This window comes from Lampetra planeri, chromosome 41 (genome assembly GCF_965212315.1).
Source record: "Lampetra planeri chromosome 41, kcLamPlan1.2.h2, whole genome shotgun sequence".
In the NCBI taxonomy this organism is placed as follows: domain Eukaryota; kingdom Metazoa; phylum Chordata; class Hyperoartia; order Petromyzontiformes; family Petromyzontidae; genus Lampetra; species Lampetra planeri.
Window position 1 is genome coordinate 333,128 of NC_136147.1, and position 25,780 is coordinate 358,907.

Consider the following 25,780-nt stretch of genomic DNA (forward strand, 5'->3'; position numbering starts at 1 on the left):
TCGTACATTTCATCCCATTATCGTTGCACTGCTGGACGAAGGCCCTCTCCCCACGCTGTGTCGGTCATGAGGGTTCTTGTTTGACCGTACTTCACCACGCTGGTCGAAATCCGGGGGTTACAAAGAAGGGGGTGACAATCCGCTGAGGTATATCAATCGCCAACTGATGTTAGCCGTGGGCAGATATGGAACTGACCACAGTTACCAGCACGGCAAAATACGATCAAACAGAAACACCCCATGACTTAGACGGAATGCAGAGTCCTTCATCCACCAATGGACTGACAGAGGAGTGTGAATCATTATAAATTCATATATATATGTTGGACAATCTGGAATGATTAATGGCATTCTGTTGAAACCTATCGGGATGCTCACATCACCGCCTTGTCTGTTTATTTCCTCCCCAGGGCTTCAATTCTCACGTATAATTTCCTATATAGCCAGAGCCATAGCGAGAGGTATCCTGATGTGGTGTTCAGGGAGCACAAATATTTTCTGGGTCGCCAACCCGGACAGCCCCCCCGACTGAATGTCGCCACTGATCCTCCCTCCTGGAGTTGCCACGGCGGTGTAACGGTCGGCACTCCGGACTTGCAACGCAGGTCGCCTGTTCCATTCGACCTCCTGGCACGTCAGTTGAAGCGACGGTGCGAGCTCCCTAAATCCTCCCCGCCTCTCTCCACCACTCAGCAGCAAAGATGAATGTGCGCACCACAGCAACGTCAGTTGGCAGATCGCGCACGGTGAGATAGAGGCTGGGAAATCCCACCTCTGCCAAGACGGCTGGCCAGCGTGGAAGAGTCAAATGCCCTCCAGAGGGGCTCTCTGGAGCTCCCTCAAGTGGAAGCCCCTTCTGCCAGCAGTGGCGCGAGCAAGCCGTTGCAGGGCTGCGCTTTACCACCTTTTATTACTTTGTACTCTCATGTGCTGTGCGGCGTACTGTTGAGTGTGGGCCTTGTGCCATTGGCCTGGTTATGAACATTTTCCACTTTTTCCCATAGGAAGCTGTGGAGCGACCTCAGGAGTTTCGCAAAATGATTGTTCTTTTCGCTCGGCACAGCCTGCGCCAGTCACCTCTGCCTCCAGCTCATCTTGCCGGTGATCTCTCCCCCGTCCCGTCACCCTCCCGCGCCCACCACGCCACCAACCCCAGGCCGTTCCTTCAGTCTCGTGATGGCAGACGGCGCTGCCCTGGCGAGCCGTGGCGCTTCGGGCCAGGCCATGGCATCTCGAGCCGCGTCGGCCGCCGCCGCCTCCCTGCCGGGCTTCGCCGACGCCGCCGGGGTGGGCGCCGCTCTCTCGGCCGCGGCCGTGTCGCAGGCCCATGCCGGCGGTCGCAGGGGAGAGGCCGGCGGGCATCCGGGGTCGGCGTCGGGGTCGTCGCGCCGCGGGGTCCTCAAGAGTGGCTGGCTCAAGAAGCAGGGCGGCTTCGTGCGCTCGTGGCACGCGCGCTGGTTCGTGCTGCGCGGGGAGCAGCTGTGCTACTACAAGGACGAGGACGAGAACAAGATCCTGGTAGGGAACTCGCGCTGCACGCCGCGGTGTTCAATTTCAATTCGCGCGCGCATGTGTGTGCATGGTAGGGGGCACAGGTGGTGCATCAGCTGGTCATCTCAGTCAGTGAACCCATGGCACCTGGGTCTGTCCGGTGACCTACCAGCGGGCGTTCAACACTTTATGTGGCCTTAAAGTGCACATAACCTGGCACAAGTGCCGTGGTGAAATCGCCTCCACTTAGTGGCGATTGGTTGTTGTTGTCGTTGTGTGTGTGCATGTGCGGTTAGCGTGCTGCGCTTCGAACCCGACGACCCGAGTTCGATTCCCGCTCACGGCCAACACCAGTGATGATTATCTTAACCGATCCTGGGCCTCCCCTAGGTCGACTCATCCTCGAATGAGTATCTGGTGTGGTGTGTAAAGGTGGCCGGGCGCTGTGTTGGCCATCCAACTCCTCGTGTACTGTGCCGTCCTTCATAGGTGATCACTAACAGGACTTGCCCCAACAGTGTGTTCAGGCTATGTCTTTGTGTGCATGTGTGTGACCGCACTGATTGGTACAACTACCGGAGCATTGTCTTCCTCCGTGTGCTGGGAAAAGTCCTGGAAAGGATTATCGACTAGAAAGAAGCGTTGAGGGGAGCCCCAATATGCTTTCAAGTCGGGTTAGCGTCAGCAGTCCTGCACACACGCGTAGGGGATTTCAACAGGAGGGGAGGGTGGCACACTGCAGACTGTTCGCAGGACATTGTTGCAACTGTCTACAGAATGGGTCCCACAGAGAATGGAAGGATGCCCTCCCTGGTGGTCCCCTCCCCTTATCAGTCCCAGCGAAACAAACACCTGCCTGGGTACTGTGTGTCATCGAACGCACCACTCCCTCGGCTCTCCATGAGTGTAATGCCGTGCTTGTGCAGAGGTTTGAGGATCTCTCGTACCTGGGTAGCGTGCTGATGATTAGCTCCTGTGTGGTAGTGGAGGTCTCACTGAATGAGTCGAGTGGCATTATCTTTTCATCAACTGCGTAACGCCGTGTGGAAGCTGCCTTTGCCTCTCTACTCTTGCAAAGCACGAACGCTTTACAGGAACACCTACGCTGGCTTGAAACACACAGTATGCTCTGCCTACCTTTTTTATCCTGGATTTATCCAGATTGGATTGTATATGTATGAATATTGAACCTCTTTCACACCGCACGTAACCAACCGTGCGAACTGGAGGATAGGAACTCACAGTTTCCAATGGCGGTGATTTTATTGCATTCACGTACACGAGTGACGTGCTTGAGCCCTTATCAGACTTAGATAAAAACACGTATCCTTTTTTTATGTAACAATTAAGGAGCGTGGGGCAGTCTCGTAGAACCAAACTCTGCGAGAATACCCACAGTTTTCTCATTCCAGGGCTGTTTCCTACCAGACCAGAGCATTCTGGGTGCCCGTGGTAGCTTCCATTATTCTATTAACGCAATAAGAACTTCACTCAGTAGTGCCGGTGGGACAGGTCGAATGGGGGAAAAAAGGCACGTTTTTTTAAGTAACTAAAAAAAATTTCGATAGAAAATATTCCGCTAATATTTCAGACGATTTTTTTCTTCTTCCGAAGGTTCATTAACGCTCGAGCCGTGCGGCATTTTTGGTCCCAATCAGACGACTCACCCAGTGACTCAGTTCCTCTCGAGGATAAGGAACGCCCTGTTCACTCTACCCGAGTAAGTGCGGTCTGGCGATATATATTTTTTTTAAATCGCCATTTCACAATTTTTTGCATTTGGATGACGCTCATGTGCCGGGATACACCGGCGGCGCACCGATGTGAGCCTTTGCAATGACTCACCGTCTCTGGCAAACCTCCACCATCACCATCGCCGCCACCATCATCATCATCATCGCCAACAGCATCACCGTGTCACACATTTCTATCGCACCTTTCAAACGCGTGCAGTGTTCCCCGTGCCCAGCGGCTGATTCATGATTGGTGAGCAGCCCGAGGTGGCAAGGTACAAGAGAGGCTGAGCAACAAGGGACTTATTTTTTGTCTCCTAATTAATCACTCGGGGTTGGATGGGGGGTGTGGCCGAGTCAGGGGTTGGGGGGACCTTTGGCAAGGGCAGCGATATGTCATTGATCTGTAGTGGAACTTCAGCCAAGGACCCTGGGGTTAATGCTCCCTCTGCTTATTTTCAAGGAGTAAGACCCGGGTCTTTAATGCGGACACGATGACGAAGCTCTGGGTTAATGTATCGTGGGGAAATCAACGTTTGCTGCCACGCAGGGTAAAGGTAGAAAAGTAAAGGTGCAGCCCTGCAATTGTTGCTCACACCGCTATTGGTGGAAGGGCCTCCCCATTAGAGGGAGCTCTCGAGGGTATTTTGCCTACTCTTCCATGCTGACCAAACATGTCGGAAGAGAGTACCCACTCTTTACCCCAACACACGTGACCTGACAATGCACTAACTGCGGTGTCCCCTTTTAAGCTGCTCGGTCGACGGGGGTGGGAGGTATTTAAGAAAAGTGCACCACATTGCTTCACGAATTCATAATTGAATTTTGAGTCAGATTGCCCTTTGAGTAAAATGCCAATGACGGTGCTGATGATCTCGGTGGTGGTGTTGATGATATGTTCTTTGACGATCTCAGACAGAATGTTAGGAAACATGTGACTTTCATTTGAAAGGAGTTGTCCCGGTTCAAATATTTATCCTGACAATACCGGCTTTTGGAGACTTACGAGGAAGTAAATGAATTAATAAACATGGGCCGTCTCATGCTATCGTCGCCCCACAGGCACGCACGCCGTGCACAGGTCCTGTGTTGTTTGACTCAAAAAATCTTTATCTGGCACAAAAAAAGAAATATTTAAGCAATTACACTGGAAGCCATGTACAGTTTTTAATCAGGGAGTATTTTTATCCGACACAGGCGTCAGTTATGCATGTAATTACAATTTTTTTACGTATAAAAGTATATCACAAACTACATAAAATAGATTTAACACGTAGGCTTTCGCCACCAATATCATCCATAATATAGTTTTTTTGGGTTAGATCGCATAAATATATACACCTCGTTATGGATTTGCTCTCCAACAAACCGGTGTGCTGTACTAGTCACGAATTGGCATATTCAGTTTACATGACAAACCCTACTAATTGGTGGTGACAGGTTTAACGACACATTTATATTTACGCGATCTAACCCAAAAAACCCACATTATGGATACATAAAATTGCTAGAATTTTAAATGTGTATATTCTTTGAAAGATAATGACAATATGTGGTGGATTCTTGGCAGAAGTTAATTAACGGCCTTATATGTGTACATTGCAAATACCATTACCTGTAACGTATCAACGAAAGTATTCATAAAATAGTACCGGTATCTTTTGTGTACTAGGGTTCTGTGCTTCAGACCTATCCCATTGATTTTTACACCTTTTGTAATTTAGCCGTGTATTTTGTGGGTTTATTGTGGAGCACATGAATTGTTGGGGCCTGCTTATTTCCATTGTATCTTTGCAGCCATTGTTCAGCCCCTCTCTCTTCTCCTCTCATGTCCTTGTCACAGTGCATCATGCCCACCCCCCCCGTGGATCATCCAGATCCCCCTTTGCTAAAGAGATGTCCCCCTCTCCCAGCTATAAATAACCTCTTTCAATTCAACCACTCTTAAGGATTGGCTTGGAGGATGAGCCTCTGGGTCATTGCTCCCCACTGCACATCCCCGACACTTCAGCCTAATTGTCTTAATTACAAGCGTTCTGTTAATCCCCTGTTGGAATAACCCGACGATGTTCGACTTGATTGAAGAAATAAAGCTCCACTGGCGCACAGAGATGAAGATCCCCCCTTGTGTAGCCTCGAACAGACTGCTGGGGCAAGTGCTATTAGCGAGCACCTATTTAGGCCCGCACAGCACACAAGGGGGTTGGTGGCCAGCACCGTGCCCGGCGGCCTTTGTCTCTCCGGGGGCCGATGTTCACACACGACACCAGGCAGTGTTGACCTGGTTGAGGCTCAGGACCGGTTCAGATATACGCCACTGACGTCAGCCACGCCAGGGAGTCGAACTCGGGTCGTTGGGTTCGTAGCGCAGTGCGCTAGTCACTGCACTACCGATGACGCGGGGCTGAGGCACCGGAGATTCCTATATTTGATGTGGTTAAATACAAACTGTCCCGGTACCAAAGAGCTATTTGGTTAGGCCAGGGCAGTCTTCTTCTTTTGTATGGCATGGTGGGGGTGGGGGGAAAGCAACAGTTTGTATCGATAATGTCATCGTTGAACGTTCAGGTCCTTCAACCAATCCAAGGTGGGAGTAGGCCCCGCACGGACCGCAGCGATACCGCAGCAGGGTGATGGCGCACTGATGGCACGCTGATGGCACGCTCGTCAGTGATGCGTTTGATGGTTTGGGCTTCACCACACCCGCGGGTGCATGCCAGGAACAGGTTCCAGCAAGTATGCAACCATGAACTTGAACTCTATTGCGTAGGATTTCACGGTTGCGCTGCTACATGTTGTATTCTTGGGTCTTTCGGTAAAGTCACGTGGATAGGTTCAAAGAAAATAACAACAAAAAATAACAAAAAACTCCGACGTTTTGCTCTACGCCATGTCAAGACGATCACATGGAATCGTTTCTTTGATCAAGCAAAAAACCACATCCAGACGAAGCCGGGGCTGGCTTACATAAGACACCAGCAGCCAGGGCCCTATTTTCCAAGAGGTAGAGTAGGCACTGTCCCTAGGACCTACGCAAACTAAAGAGAGTACAACACAATTTGGCCACGTTTTTTTTAATGGTAACAAAAAATGTTACTAAGATATATTCTCGAATACATATGTAGTGACATCGCGGATGTCACTGTGTTATGCCGGCCCTAAAGAGGCACATGGTGTAGCGACATCGCGGGCACCACGAGGGTGTGGGCGCAGTTCCGGCCCTAGAGGGGCTCGGTGAGTGCTGGCTGGCAGCGCTGAGTGGCACCACGCTCTGCGTGCAGCGCCGACCCCTACAGGATAGGGTGTGAGAGTGCGGCACGGGAATGGGCCGTGGCACTCTGGTTGACCCCGAAGGACGCGTGACCGATAAAGTCTACACAGGGCCCCCAGGTGGGGGCTAGGGGTGGTCACGTGTCAGGGTCGAGATCCTGCTCGAGGATTCCAGAAGGTGGTCGTGGCCAAGGGCGGAGCCAGCCACGCCACAGAGGATATAAGCCGGGTCCCCCAGAGGGACCGGCTGCTGTTGTTCATCCTGAAGAATCTACGTTCTACGTCCTACAGAGTCACCAACACGTGGGCCTGGACCCGAGCTGTGGTCCGGTCCGTTGTAGCTATTTACCGTGTAATTAGTGTAATTAGCCTGGTGGTCACCACCACATGTTGTTATCTGGTAAAGGGGCAGTTACCCCGTGTGTTGGTATTAATAAATGTGTTGTCTCCAAAGAGTACGTCTATGACTCAGTTGAACCCACTTCAACTGGTGTCGGAAGTGGACAAACATTATTTTAGTAAGCTAGCCGTCTTAGGTTATGTTTACACGAAGCCGACCACGTACCAGGACGATGTCGGACGACGAAGACCTCATCCCTCAAACAGCCCCGGGGATGGCGACCCCGGAGAAGGGAAGCGAGGCGCCGTCGGCGGAGCAGCGGACCGACGGGGCACGCGACAGCTCACCGCTGCCGGGGAGGGGGAGCCGTTCCGCACACTCCCGCCTCGCAGAGCTCCTCCAAACCGCGGCGTCCATCGTCGCGGAGCTCCACCGCGAAGAGCCAGCGGTGGGCGGGAGAGCGACGGAGGCGCGCGGGAACATAGAGCAAGGATGGGCACAGTGTATCTACTAATAGGCAGTCATTTCAATGTTAATAGCTTTTTTTCATAAGGTGAGGGAAATTAACACCGGAGCTGAACTTTTCGAGATTTTTTTTCATTGCAAAATTAGCGATAGCATCTTCAAATGGTGTTTTTCGCACCATCTCATTCTCAACAGAGAGAGTAGTGCAAGGGAAGACGAGCGTTGTTGTACTTTGATTGATCAGATACAGTTTTTTTTAAGTTATCACTGAAGGCCTACAAAATAGAATTGCCGAGGGCCTACAAGGACCGTAATCCAGCCCTGCCATCAACGGCCGACAAACGAGATGCAACCCAGAGAGAGGGAGGGTGAGCTGCTGCTGCACTCAGCTCCCGAGGAAGCTCCCAGAAACGCGTGGCGAAACGTCGGGCAATCGTGCCGCATAAACCGGACAACGCATCGGAGAGCGAGCCCTCGGCCTGTGAGGATAGTGGCGAATGTTCTACCAAGTCACTGCTTCGCCAACTTGGGGTGCACACATTGGGAATGTGTGCTCCTGATGACCACGGTTAATTATTTTTAAAAATCCGAAATAAATTGGTACCTAAGATAAGCAATTTCAAATTACCGTAATAATTGAAGTGATGTTATTTATATTGGCCCACTTTCTCGCTTCTCTTGCCACAAAAGTGGCTTCGGGTGGGGTTGGATGAGGTCACTTTCGTCAGCGCGGCTAAACGCAAAACGGCGACATCGCCTGAACGATCCAAAAATAAGACAATTCAGAAAATGCTCTGGAAATCAAAAAATATATCTAAAAATCCTAAATCTGAAATTTTTTAATCCAAAACTTGCTGTTAGCGAGCAACTATGAAGGCCAGCGCGGCACACGAGGGGATTGGGTGGCCAACACCACGCCCGGCCGCCTTTGTCTCCCAGTGGCGATGTCGCACCGGGTACTCGTTTAAGGCTGAGTCGACTTAGGGGAGGCCCGGGACCGGTTTAGATAATCGTCACTGGTGGTGTTGGCCGTGAGCGGGAATCGAACCCGGGTCGCCAGGTTCGTAGCACAGCGCACTAACCGCTACAACACCGCTCCCCACGTGCGGACAAAGATAAAGATCCCCCGTATAGCCTTAACAGACTGTAGGGGCAAGTGCTGTTAGCGAGCACCTATGAAGGCCGGAACGGTACACGAGGGGGTGGGTGGCCGCACCACGCCCGACCGCCTTTGTCTCCCCAGTGGCGATGTTTACACACCGCACCAGGTACTCATTTGAGGCTGAGTCGACCTAGGGGAGGCCCAGGATCGGTTCAGATAATCGTCACTGGGTGTTGGCCGTGAGCGGGAATCAAACCCGAGTCACCAGGTTCATAGCGCAGCGCGCTAACCCCTTACACTACACCACAGACACACACGGACACACACGCACAGACACACACAGACACGCGCGCGCGCGAGCGCAACGGAGCGGCGTGGAACCCGCCCGAGGCTTTGTTTAAACCGTTCAACCGCGACGAACGGCACCGGCCACGTGACGCGACGGGCACGCGGCGGCCGCGGGCTCGCCGCTGTCGCCGCGCGCGCCTCCCCCAGCGTGATGGTGCTGCGCGGGGCGGGCGGCGACGGGGCGAGGACAATTAAAATGCTCCCGGGGGGGGGGGCGGGGGAATCCCCCCCCCCCCGCTGGTCAGAGCAACAACTCACACGACCCAGGGGACAAAAGGGCGAGCAGAGGAGGGGGGGTGAAGTCTTTGAGCCCCTACGAGAGACGGTCTCAACTTGGCTCTGGAGGACAGGAGACTCGGGAGTAACGAGCGCGGTTGTGCCCATCTCCGGACAATCTCGGCGGGCGATGTTGCGGCTCGTGCATAATGTGAGCATCGTCATTAGTGTTGGGGTCACGGTCAGTGAGAGTCCGGTGGGTGACTAAATAAATATCCCGGGGGGGGGGGGGGGGGTGAGAAGCACGTGGGTTACGTGACATATGCGGTGGATTGTCAATCCATTGCAGCCTCGATCCGTTGTATTTCATGGAACGCATCAGCTGGAGGTGATTCCTTTACCCCCCCTCCCCCACCGTTAAATATGCGGCGGCATTTGATATCCTTGAAAGAGAAAACGAGAGGAAGATATTTTGTATTCACCGATGTATAGCCACCGAAGCAACGAGTCATTGCAACCGCACTGGAATACAAAACGATGGCGTGATGTTGTGGTGGTGCGTGGGTTGGTAAAACAATAAATACGTACATTTGGAAGGCTCTATATTACTACCCATAATAACAATTACGCCCATCGTCGGCCTTCTTGGAATCAATGTTTTTCAACGGCACTTGTTCAAGTCGGCAAAACCCTGGACCGGCGTTCGACTTTCCGACTCACATCGGCAGGGTTGTGGCCTTTTAGACCCGAAATCTCAATGCTCGAATCCTCCCGAGCAAATCGATCCTTGCCCAATCGACGCCCAGGAACAACAACCGTGCAAACCAAGACCCCGTCAATGACTCCGTCACCTCGCCCAAAGCCTTCCTCCGACACGCAACCAACCCTCATCACCCTCAACAATGCAGCCACCAGAGCCATGCACCTCCAGCCAGCGCCAAAGCCTCAAACCACCTTGGCCACTGTGACCATCAACCACTCAACCGACCATGAGGCTTTAATTTCCACTCGGCATGCCGTCATCAACAACAGCGGTCTGTAATTTTCACGTAAGACGACAGAATAGAAATTGTACTAAAAGTAGGCAGCATTTTTTTTCTACCAAGAGACAATCCCTGCCTCCCCCCCACACGGCCTCGTTCACCCCCCCCCCCGTCCTCTTTATCCCACGAAACCTCTGCCGTGGCGTTCCTCTGCTCGTGTACTCCACCAGCTCCCGGGGGGTGGGGGGGGCGGTGGTTCTTGTTGTTCGCTGCTCGTCATCAACAATTGCGAGGAAGGGGGAGAAGACGAAGAAGCAAAATAAAACCCCACCAGGAGGGGGGTAAATAAATAAATAATCGCGCAGTGCTTCTGGCTGCATTTGCTCCTCGCTGCGACGCGTGGCGGTGGGGGACACGAGAGTTTGCCGACGCTTCGATTCGCAGCCTCGCACCCGTTGTTGGTTGTTGTTCTCTATCTCTCTGAACCGTTGTTGGTTGTTGTTCTCTCTCTCTCTCTGAACCGTTGTTGGTTGTTGTTCTCTATCTCTCTGAACCGTTGTTGGTTGTTGTTCTCTCTCTCTCTCTGAACCGTTGTTGGTTGTTGTTCTCTCTCTCTCTCTGAACCGTTGTTGGTTGTTGTTCTCTCTCTCTCTCTGAACCGTTGTTGGTTGTTGTTCTCTCTATCTCTCTGAATTGTTGTTGGTTGTTGTTCTCTCTATCTCTCTGAATTGTTGTTGGTTGTTGTTGTTCTCTCTCTCTGAACCGGCGTTCCATGCGGCCGCGGCGGCGGCGGCTTTGACGAAAACGTTGTTGCCTTTGGCGGCCCGCCACCATCGAGTCGAATCCCCACCCTCCACCACCCTCACACCGCCCCCCAACCACCCCCACGCTCCCCCAAGCCCCACAGCGCAGTTATATTTCAAGCATGGTTTTTTGCGTGTGTGTGTTTGGGGATGGGTTTCAGATATATAAGGATAATTTCGGATCGGTTCTTTTTTTTGGGGGGTGGGGTGGATTTTTCCAACATACGTTTGCCTTCTGTGCTCGAGTAAAACATGAAGTTGTGTGCCAACAATGGCGATGCCACCCACAGCGGGTGGCAGGCGACACGAATCGTGGTGGGAAAAGTGATGTCACGTCAGTCACTTCCAGTGTTCTTTTTGGATTGATTCCGAATTTTTTTTCAGATCATCCGATATTTCACATCTAGGTCTGATTTTCAGATTTTTCAAATTAATCCCAAGATTGGGAGCACGTTCCGAGGCTGTATTTGGGATGTGGCAGTCTTATCACGGGCAGCTGAAACCCGGATTCGAACCCAGGGACTTGGCAGCGCTGGCTCAACGCTCTGACTCCTGAGCCGCCCGTCCACTTATAATACAAGAACGTTTTAAAGGGCAAAGCGATGAAACGTGCGTCAGAACACAATAACAGCTTCGGTTGTAATAACTCTGGAACTGCTGCAGCTGTCTAAATAATTCACAATGAGTAATTCCCATCTGTGAATTGAAATTACATTGTGATGTTAAAATAAGGAAAACCACCTTCGTGTTACCTACACAACTGCGTTTGTGCGTGAATTGATAACGACTCTTGGAGCAGAACAAAAAAAACGTGATTCCCAAAGCAGCTGTATAACTTGGCGCAAATTAAAAACGTTGACTTTAATGTAATGCCAAAATCATTAATCCATTTACATAACCGAGTCAAAGAAGCGTGGAAAGGGGGCACGATTGGAATTACGTGGAAGAGACAGGAAGAGGAGCACGTGGACTGCTGGGACCTGTCAGTGAGCGGCAGTCGACGCCGCTGATGCAGGTGGAGTCCACGGAGCCGGGTGGGTTATTATTACACCGCGAGAGCGCGAGAGATGGTGGCGGCCTGGGGAAGATGTGTGGGTAGATGGGTAAGGCGTCAGACAGGACAAGCGCGCGCGATGAGGAACAGAGAGCGACAGATAAAAGACGTCCATGGGCAGACAGGATAACCCAGACAGACAGACGGTGGGATAAATCAATCGCAGCGCGAGTATTTGCGTGCCAAATGCCCGTCTGATGAGCGAATCGGACTGCGGGTGCCACCGCGGTGCAAAATGTATCTTTGAAATAAACAAATAAATGTTACATTATAATTGGCAAGGCCCTTTGCACATTGAAATTCACAGTGTGTTGGTGGCTTATTTTAAGGGGGTGAGCTGCCAGGCACGATGGGATCCGTGCAGACGATGTGTAAATGTGTTGTCTTGCGTGCCACCGGCATTTCAAATAGGAAATCCTGGTGAGAGGCACTTATTCAGTGTATCCATTATGGTAGTAACAGTCACAACATTTGGTCACTGTGTAGTTTGCGTCATGGATAAATGACCAAAAAATTGGCTCAAACGTACGCACGATCATCGTCGGCCATGATCAATCCACTGCTGAATTGAAAGCTTTCCCAAGATGACGCCATCTCTCGAGGCCCTGCGATGCAACTGTGCGTCTCACGCCCACACACCCACACACGTGATCACGCGATCTGACTGTCGCCTCGTCTCTGTGGTAGATCTCCTCTCAGGGACGTTCCCTCATTGGTCTGCCACTCCATGATTAGTCTCCACCAGCGGCTGCCACTTATTCTATTGGCTGTTGTGAGCGCCGCTCCACGACCCTCCGCTGTTGTCGGAGGGTGACTCCTCCACCCGCCCAGTAGCCACGATGTGCACCTATCCTGGCACTGCCCAGCAGCGTCCTTCACGAGTCTCCTCCGCAGAGGCCGACCTTGACACGGCTGGTGGTGGGTTCGATCCCGATCCTGACGCCTTACTTTATATTTGGAGTTTGCAGGTTCTCCCTGTGGTCGTTTGGATTTTTCTTCGGGTCCTCCGGGTTTTCCCTCCACATTTAGAATGAACATCACACGTTGGGAGTATGTTATTGCTATACATTTGCACACGATACGCCACTTCGTTGAGCTATTATTTTTGGCCAGATCGCTTCTGAAAAATAGCTACATAGCTCAGTGAGCCTTACGTAGTAAAATAAAAATAGTTAGATCGTGATGCTGCTGAGTTGGCAGTGGTGCACAAGCACAATTAACAACAAATTCACTCCACACACTCGTCAACAGCACTGCCTTAAAAAATATATACGTAAAATCGGCGACGTTTCGGGCAATGGTCCTTCCTCATAAAATGTACCTTTCTTAACAGTGAACACGATGTCTCTAACTTGCACGTGTTCTGTAACCAACCGGCATCGATCGGGGTGGCGAAGTCTGGCCCAGCAATCGTCGTGGCCCAACACAGCGGTCCCAAGGTTTACCTCGCAAAAGAGGTACCATCCGTGGGCTATCACTTGCTTGACATCGAGCTTAGAGTTTGAATTACAAATAATGAGGCTGACGATGATGTTGAGGCGACAAACATAATCGTGACTCGTGACGGTGTGTTGTGAAAAGCCGTACCGTCAAATCATCATCTCATTTTCACCAGCCTGATCTGCTCATTGCAAGGACTGTCGATGACATGCTGCTGCCATGCGGATGCCAAGCCAACTCCTGCTGCTGCCATATCAGGTCCCATGGCTCTCCGTCCGAGCACTGCCTCTGTCGTGCGCGTCGCGAGTGAGCGCGCGGCGACTGCACTGGACGACGATGCCCGGTACCAGCCGTGTCAAGGTCGGCCTCTGCGGAGGAGACTCGTGAAGGACGCTGCTGGGCAGTGCCAGGATAGGTGCACATCGTGGCTACTGGGCGGGTGGAGGAGTCACCCTCCAACAACAGCGGAGGGTCGTGGAGCGGCGCTCACAACAATGAGCGGAGCGCCGGGCGGCGAGAACGCAGTAAGGTGGCAGAGTGGGGGAGCTTAGGCGGTGCATCAGCTAGTGATGTCAGGCGACCATTGTAGGCACCGAGGTTGATTCCGTGACAATCCTGCCAGCAGCGAACCTTCGCATGTGACATGAACTTAAGTTGCAAAGGCAAAGATCTTCCGTATAACCTCTCAAGCCCGTTGGGGCAAGTGCTGTTAGCGAGCATCTATGAAGGCTGGCACGGCACTCAAGGGGAGTGGATGGGCAGCGCCATGCCCGGCCGCCTTTGTCTCCCGAGTGGCGATGTTTCTACACACCGTACCAAGAACTCATTTGAGGCCCAGTCAACCTAGAGGAGGCCCGAGATTGGTCCAGATGATCATCACTGATGTTGGCCGTAAGCGGGAATCAAACTCGGGTCGCCGGGTTCGTAGCACAGTGCGCGAACTGCTACACGACGACTCCTCACTGCCTTACGGTACACCTAGCCTGGCACAAGCACCGTGGTGATATCACTGCCACCTAGTGGCGAATGGCGGCTCTCGATGTTGGCGAGGCGGCAAGCTGCATGGTGGAGTCTTGCTCCGTGTGGGCGGGTGAGGACGCGAGCATAGCTCGTCAACTCAGCCTCAAGTGAGTACCTGGCGCGGTGCTCATTTGAGGCTTGTGAGACAAAGGCGGCCGGGCGTGGTGCTGGTCACTCGCCCCCCCCCCCCCCCCACAGGCGCTGCTACTCGCTCACATCACTGCTCGTCCCACAGAGGGGTGGTCTGTGCGAGTGTGCGCGCGTGTATCGACTGTCCCCTGCGTGTCAATGTCTGGGTGCGTGTCAGTGAATTCACGAGCCGACATTTAAACTCAAATTTACGACTCTTCATCTCCTCGACAGACTCCTCGGGTAATTGTTACTCCGGGTTCCGAGGCTCCGAAAGTTGCTCATCGAGGTTATCAGCGTGAAGGCAGCAGCAGCAGCAGCAGCAGGAGGCGTCTCGTCGGTCCCATGAGGTTTCCTTCCCAGCGCTGGGCGAGTTCGGGCAGTTCGCAGTTCCCGACTGGATGGACCGCAGAGGTGGCACCCACCCCGCCAATGGGAATTTTGCTACAACAGGCTGCTGTGGATTGGCTTTATTATGTTGATGGGATGTTTTTGTTGTTATAATAATAATTATTGACATTTGCAAGGCGCATTCAATCCGAAGGTCCCAATGCGCCACCGTGTATGGAAAGGAGACAATAAACAGAACCTGGGGGGGGGGGGGGGGGGGTAGAGGCCAGTTTAAAGAGGGGAGTTCTCAAGATAGACTCAAATATCTCTAAAGACTTTGATTGTCTTGTGAGCAAAGGCAAAGCGTTGTTCCATCGTCCGCGAGCTGCACTAGCGACGCAAACAATCCCGATCACCCAAGGAAATAAGCCTTGACCTCGGAGTATGTCTGTATGTTGAATTTCTTTCGCACCGTGCATAGCCAACCATACTCATCGGAGATGCGGGGGAAGGACAACAAACTAAACATTAAAGCAGTTCTGGACGAATGCATTTTCAATCTCAATTTAAAAGTGCATGGCTCCAGTGGCTTCCGAATATCGGAAGGGAAAGCGCTCCAGACAACCATTGAAGCGCATCTGAAAGCGCGTGATGCGGTGACCGTCTTAGTTTGATGGCTCAGCTAAATCCGCTGCAAGGATATTTAGAAGAAGGCGATCCCAACATCTCAGGGATTTCGCTGGAGTGTAAACACGGATCAGTTTTTTTTTTGCTCAGAGCTGGGACCCCCATAGCGTAAAGAGAGGATGGTCCTTGCCCGTAAGATTGGCAGTTCACCCAGAATTGATCGAGCAAGACTGACTGCTGGTGAGACACCGCGTGACGAAACCGGTCCAGTTTCCTTGTCGTGAAACAATGCTGATGAGTTTGTGCACTACCAGAAGGCTGTGGCGCCTGGATGGGTTGTATAAGAAAAACTTTTTTTTGTTCTGCGAACAGTAAAATATTTGAAGACATTGTCTGATTATTTCTTTTGCTGTGGATTGTAACTGTAAAACGTTCTATAATTCACGTTATGGAAATAAATCCAATATTTCTGATGAGAACAATATTCTAGCAATCTGCATGGTGGCGAGATGTTAACTACCTCGCCTGGTGTACAGGAGGTTGTGAATTCCATTGCATGTCTCTCTCCCCGTGGTCGCGTGGACTTTCTCCGGGCCCTCCGGTTTTTTCCTCCACATTTAGAAGCATGCGTTTAGAATATTTGACTGCTATACATTTCCACATGATAAGCCACTTTGTGGAAGCTGTCATTTGTGGCCAGGTCGCTTCTGAAAAAGAGCTGTATTTCTCAGTGGGTCCTACCTGGTAAAATAAAAAAGTTCATTTTTTATTTGTATAGTATTGTTAAAAAGGTCAAAGTGATGTCCTTGCTCAAGGTTAGCACTTGATATACATTCCACATTTATATGGTGGGGGGGGGGGGGGCGAGTCTATTCATAGGGCAACCACTGTTGACTTTTCCCAACAAAGTGGCACTCATTTTATAGACCACGGAGGGATGATGGGTCCGAATCAACCTCGTATCCAGCAAGCAGCCTCCCGGTTGCTTGTTCGAGCGCTAAGCCACCTTGGCCGGCTTACCACGCTCCCTAATGAATGACATTGCTCTCACGATGTGATTTCATCCTCTGAAGTCAAGTTAACATGCACATTGATTACATTAAATGCTACGCTAAAGAGCTGCAATTCTCAACACGTACATTTTGTAAAAAAAAAAGACAAAAGAGAAAATAGTACAATCCATAATGAAATATTGTTTAAGGAAACAAAGCTATGAAATGAGCGTTTTAAACACAGACGATTAATTATATCGCCACGTACCCGTTAGCCACGTGGAGATAAGACGCGCTCGTCGCAGTGTGCATGTTCTCAAGACCAATATCTGGACTAATACTTAACAATTACAGAATTTTTTATTTTCATAATGGATGTCGTTTTTTTCACGGTTGAAAAAGAATTGCAAGACAAAAAAACCCACAAGCTGAATCTTGGCATTCATTATAAATGAGAAGTTTCTTCAATCACGCGTCACTTTTATTCAGCAGGCTATTGCCAAATGAAGCCAATAACGCAGCTTCTTGTGTGCGTCCGTTACTGATCAAGAGACTGGTGACCGAATGGCAGGCAAAGTAGGGAAATGCCGTGGCGAGGGAGATATTCAATGTAGAGCTTACTTGCACCTCGACCTAACCTTTTTTTTTCCAGCACCTACGCTGTCATGTACGTATGCGCGTTGAACTCCTTGCTCACCGTACGTAGCCAACCGTGCTAATCATACTATACTTTTCAGGTTTTTCCCCCCGATTCGCGTCGTGTTTTCGTTTTACGACAGACAAACGCCTCGTGTGTTAGTTGTGCAATACTCCCTGAGGACCTTGTAACGCGTTCTCTTCAATATTGATGTTTGTTGTTATTGTTGTCGTGGCTGCTCGTACTCACGCACCACGGATCTCCCTTGCAAAATATCCCCGGGGAAACTGGATGAAATGGGATGATCTGTGGAACAAATCAAATACAAACTCAGCTCGGTTCGTGTTGGCGGGCAGCACTGAGACCCTAAGAGTTGGCCAACAGTATGTGCAGAGGCACTCGTCCAGCGGTGAATCGACAATTGCTGCTGATGTAGATGACACTGGGCGAATGCCCTTTGACACGGCAATTCCAAGTCATTCTGATCCCGCAAATTGTCACACAATAATACCACCGCTTTCGGTATTGATATTGTAAGTGCTGGCTGTTTTGTTGTTGTTGTTATTATACACTACAAGACAAACGCAGGGGAGAGCAGACAACGGCGAATGTACGCGACATCAAAGCGGCCAGGATAAACATGCACAGCTATAGGTGCCCCTGGCTGTGAGCAAGGGGGAAGAGAGGAAGTAGGAAATCGAGGGAAATGAAAGGCAGATAGAGGGAATAATATCAACAGAGAGGAGACATTTTAAAGACGCTACATTAATTACAGGGCTCGACTGTGGAACACTCCTGAAGATTAGCCTTGGGACTCCGTGAGGCTTTAAAGATATAAATAAATAGGCCGACTAATGAATTCATTATCATCTGTACAACATCTGTACAATCGCAGAACGACCATGTAATAGATCATAACAGCTAATTGGGCCCTTCCTGCTGAAATAAATCAAATCTATCGAATGTATCTTAATTCATTTGGATGTGGCCGTTTGCCATCTTGCCAGCGTTTATTTCCCTGCCTCCGAGTTGCCCTGAGCAGGGCGGGAGCTGCTGGGCCATCTCCCTGGACCGCTGGAGTCCTCGCCGTGCCGGGGGTTCCCCCTCGCCCCCCCCCCCAATGACGTTCGCTCGGGGAGTCCCGGGACTCTTTCCCAGGCACGGCGGCAGTAAGGGCAGCGGCGATGCATGGCCAAGCGGGGACGGTGCACTAAACTATAAACGAAACACATTTTTATTATACCAGGTAAGGCCCACTGAGCTGTATAGCTCTTCTTCAGAAGCCACCTAGCCACAAATGATAGCTCAACGAAGTGTCTTATCACCTGGAAATGTACAGCAGCCAAATAATCTAAATGCACGTTGATTCTAAATGTGGAGGGAGGGAAAAACCGGAGGACCCGGAGAAAAACCACGTGGCCACGGGGAGAGAGACACGCGAACTCCACATTTACAGGCGTCAGGGTCTATATCGAACCCACGACCTCCTTACATGCCGGGCGAGGCAGTTAACGTCTCGCCGCCGCGGGGCCCCAAGACAGCTGCACCTGCTCCCAGCTCCGGTCCTCCGCCACTGTGTCTCTCCCTTCTCTCGCCCACCACCCACGTCCCCCCTCCCGCGGCAGGGCTCCCTGTTCCTGCCGGGGAGCCGCGTGCTGGAGCGACCCCCCACCCCGGATGACCCGAACAAATACCTGCTCGAGATCTTGTCAGGTGAGGCGCCCAGGTGCGGGTGCACGGCTAGGGCACGCACTTGCCCGTGCGTCTGTCGCTGTGCGGTGCCGTGTGTCTGTGGGGGAGACGTGCTGCTGGCCACCCACCACCTCGTGTGCCGTTCCCGCCTTCATAGGTGCTCGCTAGCAGCACTTGCCCCAACAGTCCGTTGTGGGGAGCGGTAGTGTAGCAGTTAGCGCGCTGCGCTACGAACCCGGCGATCCGAGTCCGATTCACGCTCACGGCCAACACCGGCGATGACTATCTGAACTCCCCTAGGTCGTCTCAGCCTCAAATGTGCCTGGTGCAGTGTGGAAACATTACCACTCGGGAGACAAAGGAGGCCGGGCGTGATGCTGCCCACCCATGCTCTCATGTGCAGTGCCGTCCTTCATAGGTGCTCGCTTACAGCAATAGCCGCAACAGTCTGTTATAGCTATGCGAAGGGTGTTTGTCTACACACCGATCTGTGTAGCCAGAGTTGAATTTCTCACCCTTCATATTCCAGGTCTCTGGTAGACTGCAATAGGTGATGCGTATGGCTGCTGTAAATATACAGAAACACCTATAATTTGAGAAGAAGTCTTCCTGTTTCCGGCAAATCGCCTGAGGAAGCTGGTTGTAATCGCCAGCGAAACGTCAAAGTACTCAAATTGTAAATACTGTGGGTTTACTCTCCAACGCATCGTTGCGCTGAACTAGTAACTAATCGACACGTTTTGTTTGGTGACAAACCTTACTATTTGGCTGTGTGTGGCGGTGGTGGCGGGTTTGACTACGCATTTTTATTTACGCGATCTCACCACAAAAAAATCTTAAATTACGAATAATTTTGGTCGCGAAAGCCAACGTGTTAAACTAATAAGTAAGTGATCGGCGTCCATTGCACTCTGGGGGGGTGGGGGTGTGTGATGGTACTGTGTTGGTTTGCATCATGTGTGCCGCGTGTGTATACCGCGTGTGTGTACCACGTGTGTGTGCCGCGTGTGTGTGCGCCGTGTGTGTGCGCCGCGTGTGTGTGCCGTGTGTGCGCCGTGTGTGTGCACCGTGTGGTGCAGGCGGGGAACGTGCCGGCGGCAGTGCGGAGAGCACCGTGCTCATGGCGAGCTCGCAGAGCGACATGGAGGAGTGGGCGCGGGCACTGCGGCGTGTCATCTGGGCTCCGCTCGGCGGCGGTGAGCGTCGCCCCCCAACCCGTGCCTCACCCCTCCGTCACTCGCGACATCACCGTAGCTAACGTAGTGCAGTCCCCGTAAGCCCACATCAGATTTTTCATCTCCGGTCATCCTCGCAGCAGCTGGCTTTTGGCTGGCCATCAAACAAAGATGGTCACCACATCGCACGCTTTCAGATGCGCTCCTAAGGCCGTCTGGAGCACTCTTCCTTCTGATATTAGGAAGCCACTGGAGCTATGTACTTTTACATCTAAACTGAAAATTATTTCTTTCGAACTGCTTCATGTGTTTAGTGTGTTGTCCTTCCCCCGCACCTCCGATTAGCACGGTTAGCTACGTATGGTGCGAAAGAAATTCAACACACATGCATGTCTAGTGACTCAGGATTCTTAAGGCACCTTCTTTTATTCTACACGTCGGGGAACCACAAGTACCCCGCGTGCCTACACGCTAGTCCACACATCCGTCTCTTTGACGTCACGACCTCGCTGGAACAGTCGGCAGGCCGTCAAGCTAGCGGCGTCTCAGGTGGTCGAGACGGCGGCGGCGACAAAGGTGACGAACCGCGACACAGCGAGGGGATCCACTTGCAGCAAACAGCCCCGAGCTCCTGTCCCGGTCGCCCTTTTATTCTCGTGGCGTGGCCTCGCTCCGCCCCCGCCACGCCCTCTTTCTCGAACCTACTAGCAGGCTCTCGGGCTTCCAGATCGACCCCTTCCGGGGCTTCCCCTGAGATCTCCCTCTGCTAACCTGTGTACTGCCCCCTGCTGCCAGTGCAGTACCATTTCCCCGTCAGCAGCCCGCGTTATTGCACTGCACGTGCATGGATTCCGCGTACTGCATCACACAGCTCTGCCACACAGCTCAAGAAACTAGTTTGTCGTCGACTGCTCAGGAACTGCTTAATAACGGCGCGCGAGACCGCATCGTGCAAAAGTGTTCCCGAATAGAAGAATAGAAGAAGCGTCGTATGAACACCAACGTGTTCAGCGGGGACTTACTGTATTATGTTATTAACTTACTGTGGGTTCGAGCGTGTGGGAATGTCCGTTTTATTTTTTACAATAACCCTCCACCACCCAACAGAGCCATTGAAACCAAGTTGTCACGTCATGGGCACACGTGCCGATCAATTGATTTCGTTTTATCAGCAACACCGGAGGAGGAATGGTAAAAAGCAAGCAACATTTAGAAACATTACGTTTTGCTGGAGATTACACCAAGGTGTTTAACAAGACCTCAGCTTTCACTGAGCTTTTTGCTTCCCTTTTAAACATTCCTCCGGTTATGCAGAAATCAATCGGCACGCTCGGCCATGCCCTGACGACTTGATTCGATTGGCTCCGTCGGGTGATGGAGGGTTACCATAACACATTAACATTATACCTTACATGATACAACCCTCAAGAAACTTAATTATGAATCATAGTGCAATAATGCAGTGTGCTAACCACGGCGACCCCCAACTCCACTCCACTGTTAGGCTTGTGTGTTATTATTGCGTTATTGCATCCATCACACAATTTACGTGCATCGTGATTCATGCCTAACCGCACTCACCTCATGCTGCGTACACACACGCATGGCCCCTGGGTATGCCCCAAATCCACATGTGTCATGGACACACACACTCACTCACATGCTCTCTCTCTCTCTGCCCACACGCAGTGGGAGAGATAACTATCGTACACGTAGACAGATTGTGTGGAGCGATGTGTTTCTGTTATTATTTTGAAACTGAACAAAACTCGGGACTTTTGATTTCCCGGGAAGATTAACAGATTTTCCCATGGCAGCAGCTGCTGCTTCCTGAACAAGACGAGAGTCCAATGTTCAGGGGTTGTGAAACCAGGCAAGCCGCGTTCATGGAATGAGAATATTTATTTATACTGGAGGAGGAATCCGAAGAGCTATAAAGCTCTATTTCACAGATGTCGAGTAGGGGCAGGTCAGAAAGTTATAAAAACAAACATTGCACAAAGCAATAGGAGTGCAAAGTGTAGGAAAGATAAGAAAACCACGAAAGAAATCGAAAATAAAGCTAAACTATTTTGTTTTAGCAGGTAATGCCCACCGAGCTATTAGCTTATATTTCAGAGGCGACCTGGCCACAAATGACAGCTCAACGAAGTGGCTCGTCGTCACGTGGCTAAGCCATTTGTCACTGCTCCCGTTGTGTCTCCCACGTGCGTGGTTGTGCATCACGCCGCGCACACCCGCACCTCTGTGCATGTGGTTTCTATTCACTTCATCGCCCGGACTTTATTTTATTCTTTTGCTTTCTCAAGTTCTCGCCTGGTTAAACAAAATCAACCTGCCGCGCATTCCTAACACGCCCCCACGTGTCTATCACCAAAGACTCAGATCCCCCATAGAGCCTTAACAGGCTGTTAGCGAGCAGCACCTATGAAGGCCGGCATGGCACACGAGGGGGTGGGTGGTCATCATCACGCCCGGCCGACTTTGTCTTCATAGTGGCGATGTTTACACATCTCGCCAGGTACTCATTTGAGGCTGAGTCTACCTAGGGGAGACCCCAGAACCGGTTCAGATTATTGTCGCCGGTGTTGGCCGTGAGCGGGAATTCGAACTCGGGCCGCCGGGTTCGAAGCGCAGCGCGCTAACCGCTTCCACACTACCGCTCCCCACTTGTCTCCCACCTCACGCGCACGCACGCACGCACTCGCACACACAGGCGTGTTCGGCCAGCGTCTGGAGGAGACGGTGCGCTGGGAGCGGCAGCACTGCGGCCACGCCACCGTGCCGCCGGGCGCCCCGGCGGGCCTGCCGCCCGCGCCGCGCGTCGTGCAGCAGTGTGTGAGCTTCATCCGCGAGCGCGGCCTCGCCGAGGAGGGCCTCTTCCGCATGCCGGGTCAGGCCAGCCTCGTGCGCGACCTTCAGCGGGCCTTCGACTGCGGAGAGAGGCCCAGCTTTGACGGGTCAGCTGGGGGGCACGCCACGGTGGCGAGATGTTCACTACCACGAACTCGGCGACCCGACGACTTTGATACCCCCTCATGAGCAGCATCAGTGGCGAATATCTGATCCAGTCCTGGACCTCCCCTAGGCCGTCTCAACGATAAATGAGGACCTGGTGCGGTGTGTAAACATCACCACTGGGGAGAACAAATACGGCCGGGCGTTCGCTCACAGCACACCCAAGATTCTGTGAAATCTCGAAGTGGGATGCCTCTTTCTTGGTGTGCCTTAAATGAATACACGGTGCAGTGTGTCATCATCGCCACGAGGGAGACTAAGGTGGCCGGGCGTGGTGTGTACTGTATGTTGAACTTCTTTCACACCGTACGTAGCCAACCGTGCTAATTGGAGGTGCGGTGCTAGCCTCCATCGGTGCCACTCAGTGGCATAGTGACGACATGATCAGCTCAGGGGGTGCGCGATCGGTCAGGTGGGGCCACAACATTTGCTTTGTCACGCACCGTCGCACCTCGAAGCTATTCACTGTCGCGGCTCCTCTTGCCTAGTCACATGACCGTGACGCTCATGGTCTCGAACATTTAACACTGCAGGGGCGCTCCGTCTTCGCAATATTACATCACCGCTGATATTAAACTAAAATAAAACGTGGAGCATAGATGAAAGTATTCTCACGATAATATATTTAAACCGCGTTTTAAATGAGTTTCTCTTCTTTCAAACTGTTGTTGAAAACATATCTCACGCTGATTGTCAAGGGGGCCCCAACTCGTAGCTTTGCCCACCAGGGAGCGGGGGGTCAAGGCACCGCCCTGTGCCCGCCACTCTCGTTGCCGCTACTCGTGCTACTCGCTCACGGGCACCACTTGCCCCCTGTTGGAAGGTGATGACGGGTGGGAATCTTCGTCTTTGCGCGCGTGTGCAGGAGCACGGACGTGCACACGGTGGCATCGCTGCTCAAGCTGTACCTGCGCGAGCTGCCCGAGCCCGTGGTGCCCTTCTCCGCCTACGGCGACTTCCTGGCGTGCGCCAAGCTGCTAAATGCCAAGCCCGAGCAGGTGAGGCCGGGCAGGTGAGGCCGGGCAGGTGAGGCCGGGCAGGTGAGGCCGGGCAGGTGAGGCCGGGCAGGTGAGGCCGGGCAGGTGAGGCCGGGCAGGTGAGGCCGGGCAGGTGGCAGCGGCTGCGGCGACGTGGCGCCAACCGCCCCGCCCCCCGCCCCCTTTGGGGTATCACAACCGCGTCGTCGGCGATTCGCGTTTCCCAAGTGAATAAAATCAAAGTGGCGAGGCCACCGGTGCCCATCGCCGGGCTGGCGCAATGACACAACAACCCCCGCGCCTCACAGCAGAAGGCGCCCGGGTTCGATTCCCGACTCGGGGCCCTCTTCTGTGCCGGGTTTGTGTTTCCTCTCTCCGGCTCTGCACGGGTTTCCTCCGGGTTCTCTGTTTCCCTCCCATAGCGAAGTGAAAGTGTGTTTCATTGGGGCCTCGCCTGGTGTGCAGGAGGTCGTTGGTTCAGTCCCGACCCTGACGCCTGCTGCTGTATATTTTGAGTTTGCGTGTCTCTCTCCCCGTGGTCACGTGAATTTTTCTCCGGGTCTTCTGAGTTTTCTCCTCCAAATTTTGAATCAACGTGCGTTGAGAGTGTTTGGCTTTCTAAATATCCACGTGATGAGCCACTTTGTTGAGCGATCATCATTTGTGGCCAGGCCGCTGCTGATAAAGAGCCATAGAGCTCCGTGGACCTAGCTGGTAAAACACACAAAGTGTCGTGGCCATCACCAGATCCCAGTGCTGAAACGGCAACATCAGCCGCTTTTCACACGGCAACATCAGCCGCTACTCTGAAAACCTGGTATGACCCTCCTGATAAAGAGTCGTGAGGCTTTCCCGAGGTAAGGAAGTGGTAAATTAAATAAATATATAAATATTGATAGATGCTGACCCCTGGACCCCCGTCCTGCGATTTGCGTCTCCCGCAGGGATTTCTGGAGCTGTCGTGCCGCCTGCAGGTGCTGCCTCCAGCCAACTACAGCCTCCTGCGCTACATCTGCAGGTGCCTGGCGCAGACAAACATTGGCACGGGGGGGGGGGGAGCGTGCTTTGGCTATTTTGTTGTTGCTTTACAGTAATCCCTTGCCAACCTTGAGATTTGAGTACACGCGCATTTACTTCTGTATGCCTGTCTACCGACCGCGAGCATCTCGCTTGGAGAGTCGTCGCGCTCAAAGTCGTGAAATAAAAATCAGCGCCGCTGCGTAACATCCGCCACGTTGTCTCGCGGCCTCTCGCGAGACGACCTCTGGGTCTGCAGCGACCACCAAATCCTCTCGCTCTTCTCCACGTTGCTACCTCCGCGATGGGTCCGATTCACGCTCCGTCTCACGAAATACATGTGCGGTGTAGCAATTTAACAACCGCAGCCTGCAAATTTGAGTATCCACGGGTAAGCACGGTGTTGAGGAAAGCGCACGACCTAGTTGACACGTAGCGGCATTACAGCGTCACATCATCGCATTGCGTGACGCCGTCGTTACAAACGTCGTGGCGCTGCTTAGCTGATCAGCTGCCAGTCTGTTTTGTTGTACATTCTGTATAGTCCACATTCATTTTGCCCTTTAATCGTGGACCCGACGCGTACAGCGAGTGGTGAAGGGGAGAGTGTTGCGAGTGTTGCGTCTGTGGCTTGGAGGAAGAGCGGGAGGGTGGGCTGAGCCCCTCCTCCTGCTAACTACCCCTTCCCCCGTCATCTCATTGTTATCGTCATGACCATCGTCAATATTAAAGGTATGTAAAGTTAATATCACGTGTATTTATGTTTGATCATGTTATTGCGTGATGCGCTGTATTCGGTGTTTAGTTAATAAACAAGCAAGTTATTTAAGCTGTAATGAGTCCGACCGCGCTCGTGGTTTCCCTAACCCCTATTTCCCATATGCGCCCTGTACTTTACTAACCGCAGATTTGCCAACCGCG

General features: G+C 52.2%; 1 protein-coding gene across 1 annotated transcript in view; it reads left to right on the forward strand.

Moving 5' to 3' along the window:
* The first annotated feature begins 1,171 nt into the window (after nt 1-1,171).
* The window catches only part of LOC144732036 (rho GTPase-activating protein 22-like), a 36,403-nt gene continuing 11,794 nt past the window's right edge, over nt 1,172-25,780 (forward strand). The window contains exons 1-6 of the mRNA XM_078613233.1: nt 1,172-1,518; nt 18,606-18,693; nt 19,752-19,868; nt 22,564-22,807; nt 23,731-23,863; nt 24,787-24,860. Coding sequence (XP_078469359.1) covers nt 1,177-1,518; nt 18,606-18,693; nt 19,752-19,868; nt 22,564-22,807; nt 23,731-23,863; nt 24,787-24,860 — 998 coding nt within the window. The 5' untranslated portion in view covers nt 1,172-1,176. The remainder of the gene's footprint in view (nt 1,519-18,605; nt 18,694-19,751; nt 19,869-22,563; nt 22,808-23,730; nt 23,864-24,786; nt 24,861-25,780) is intronic.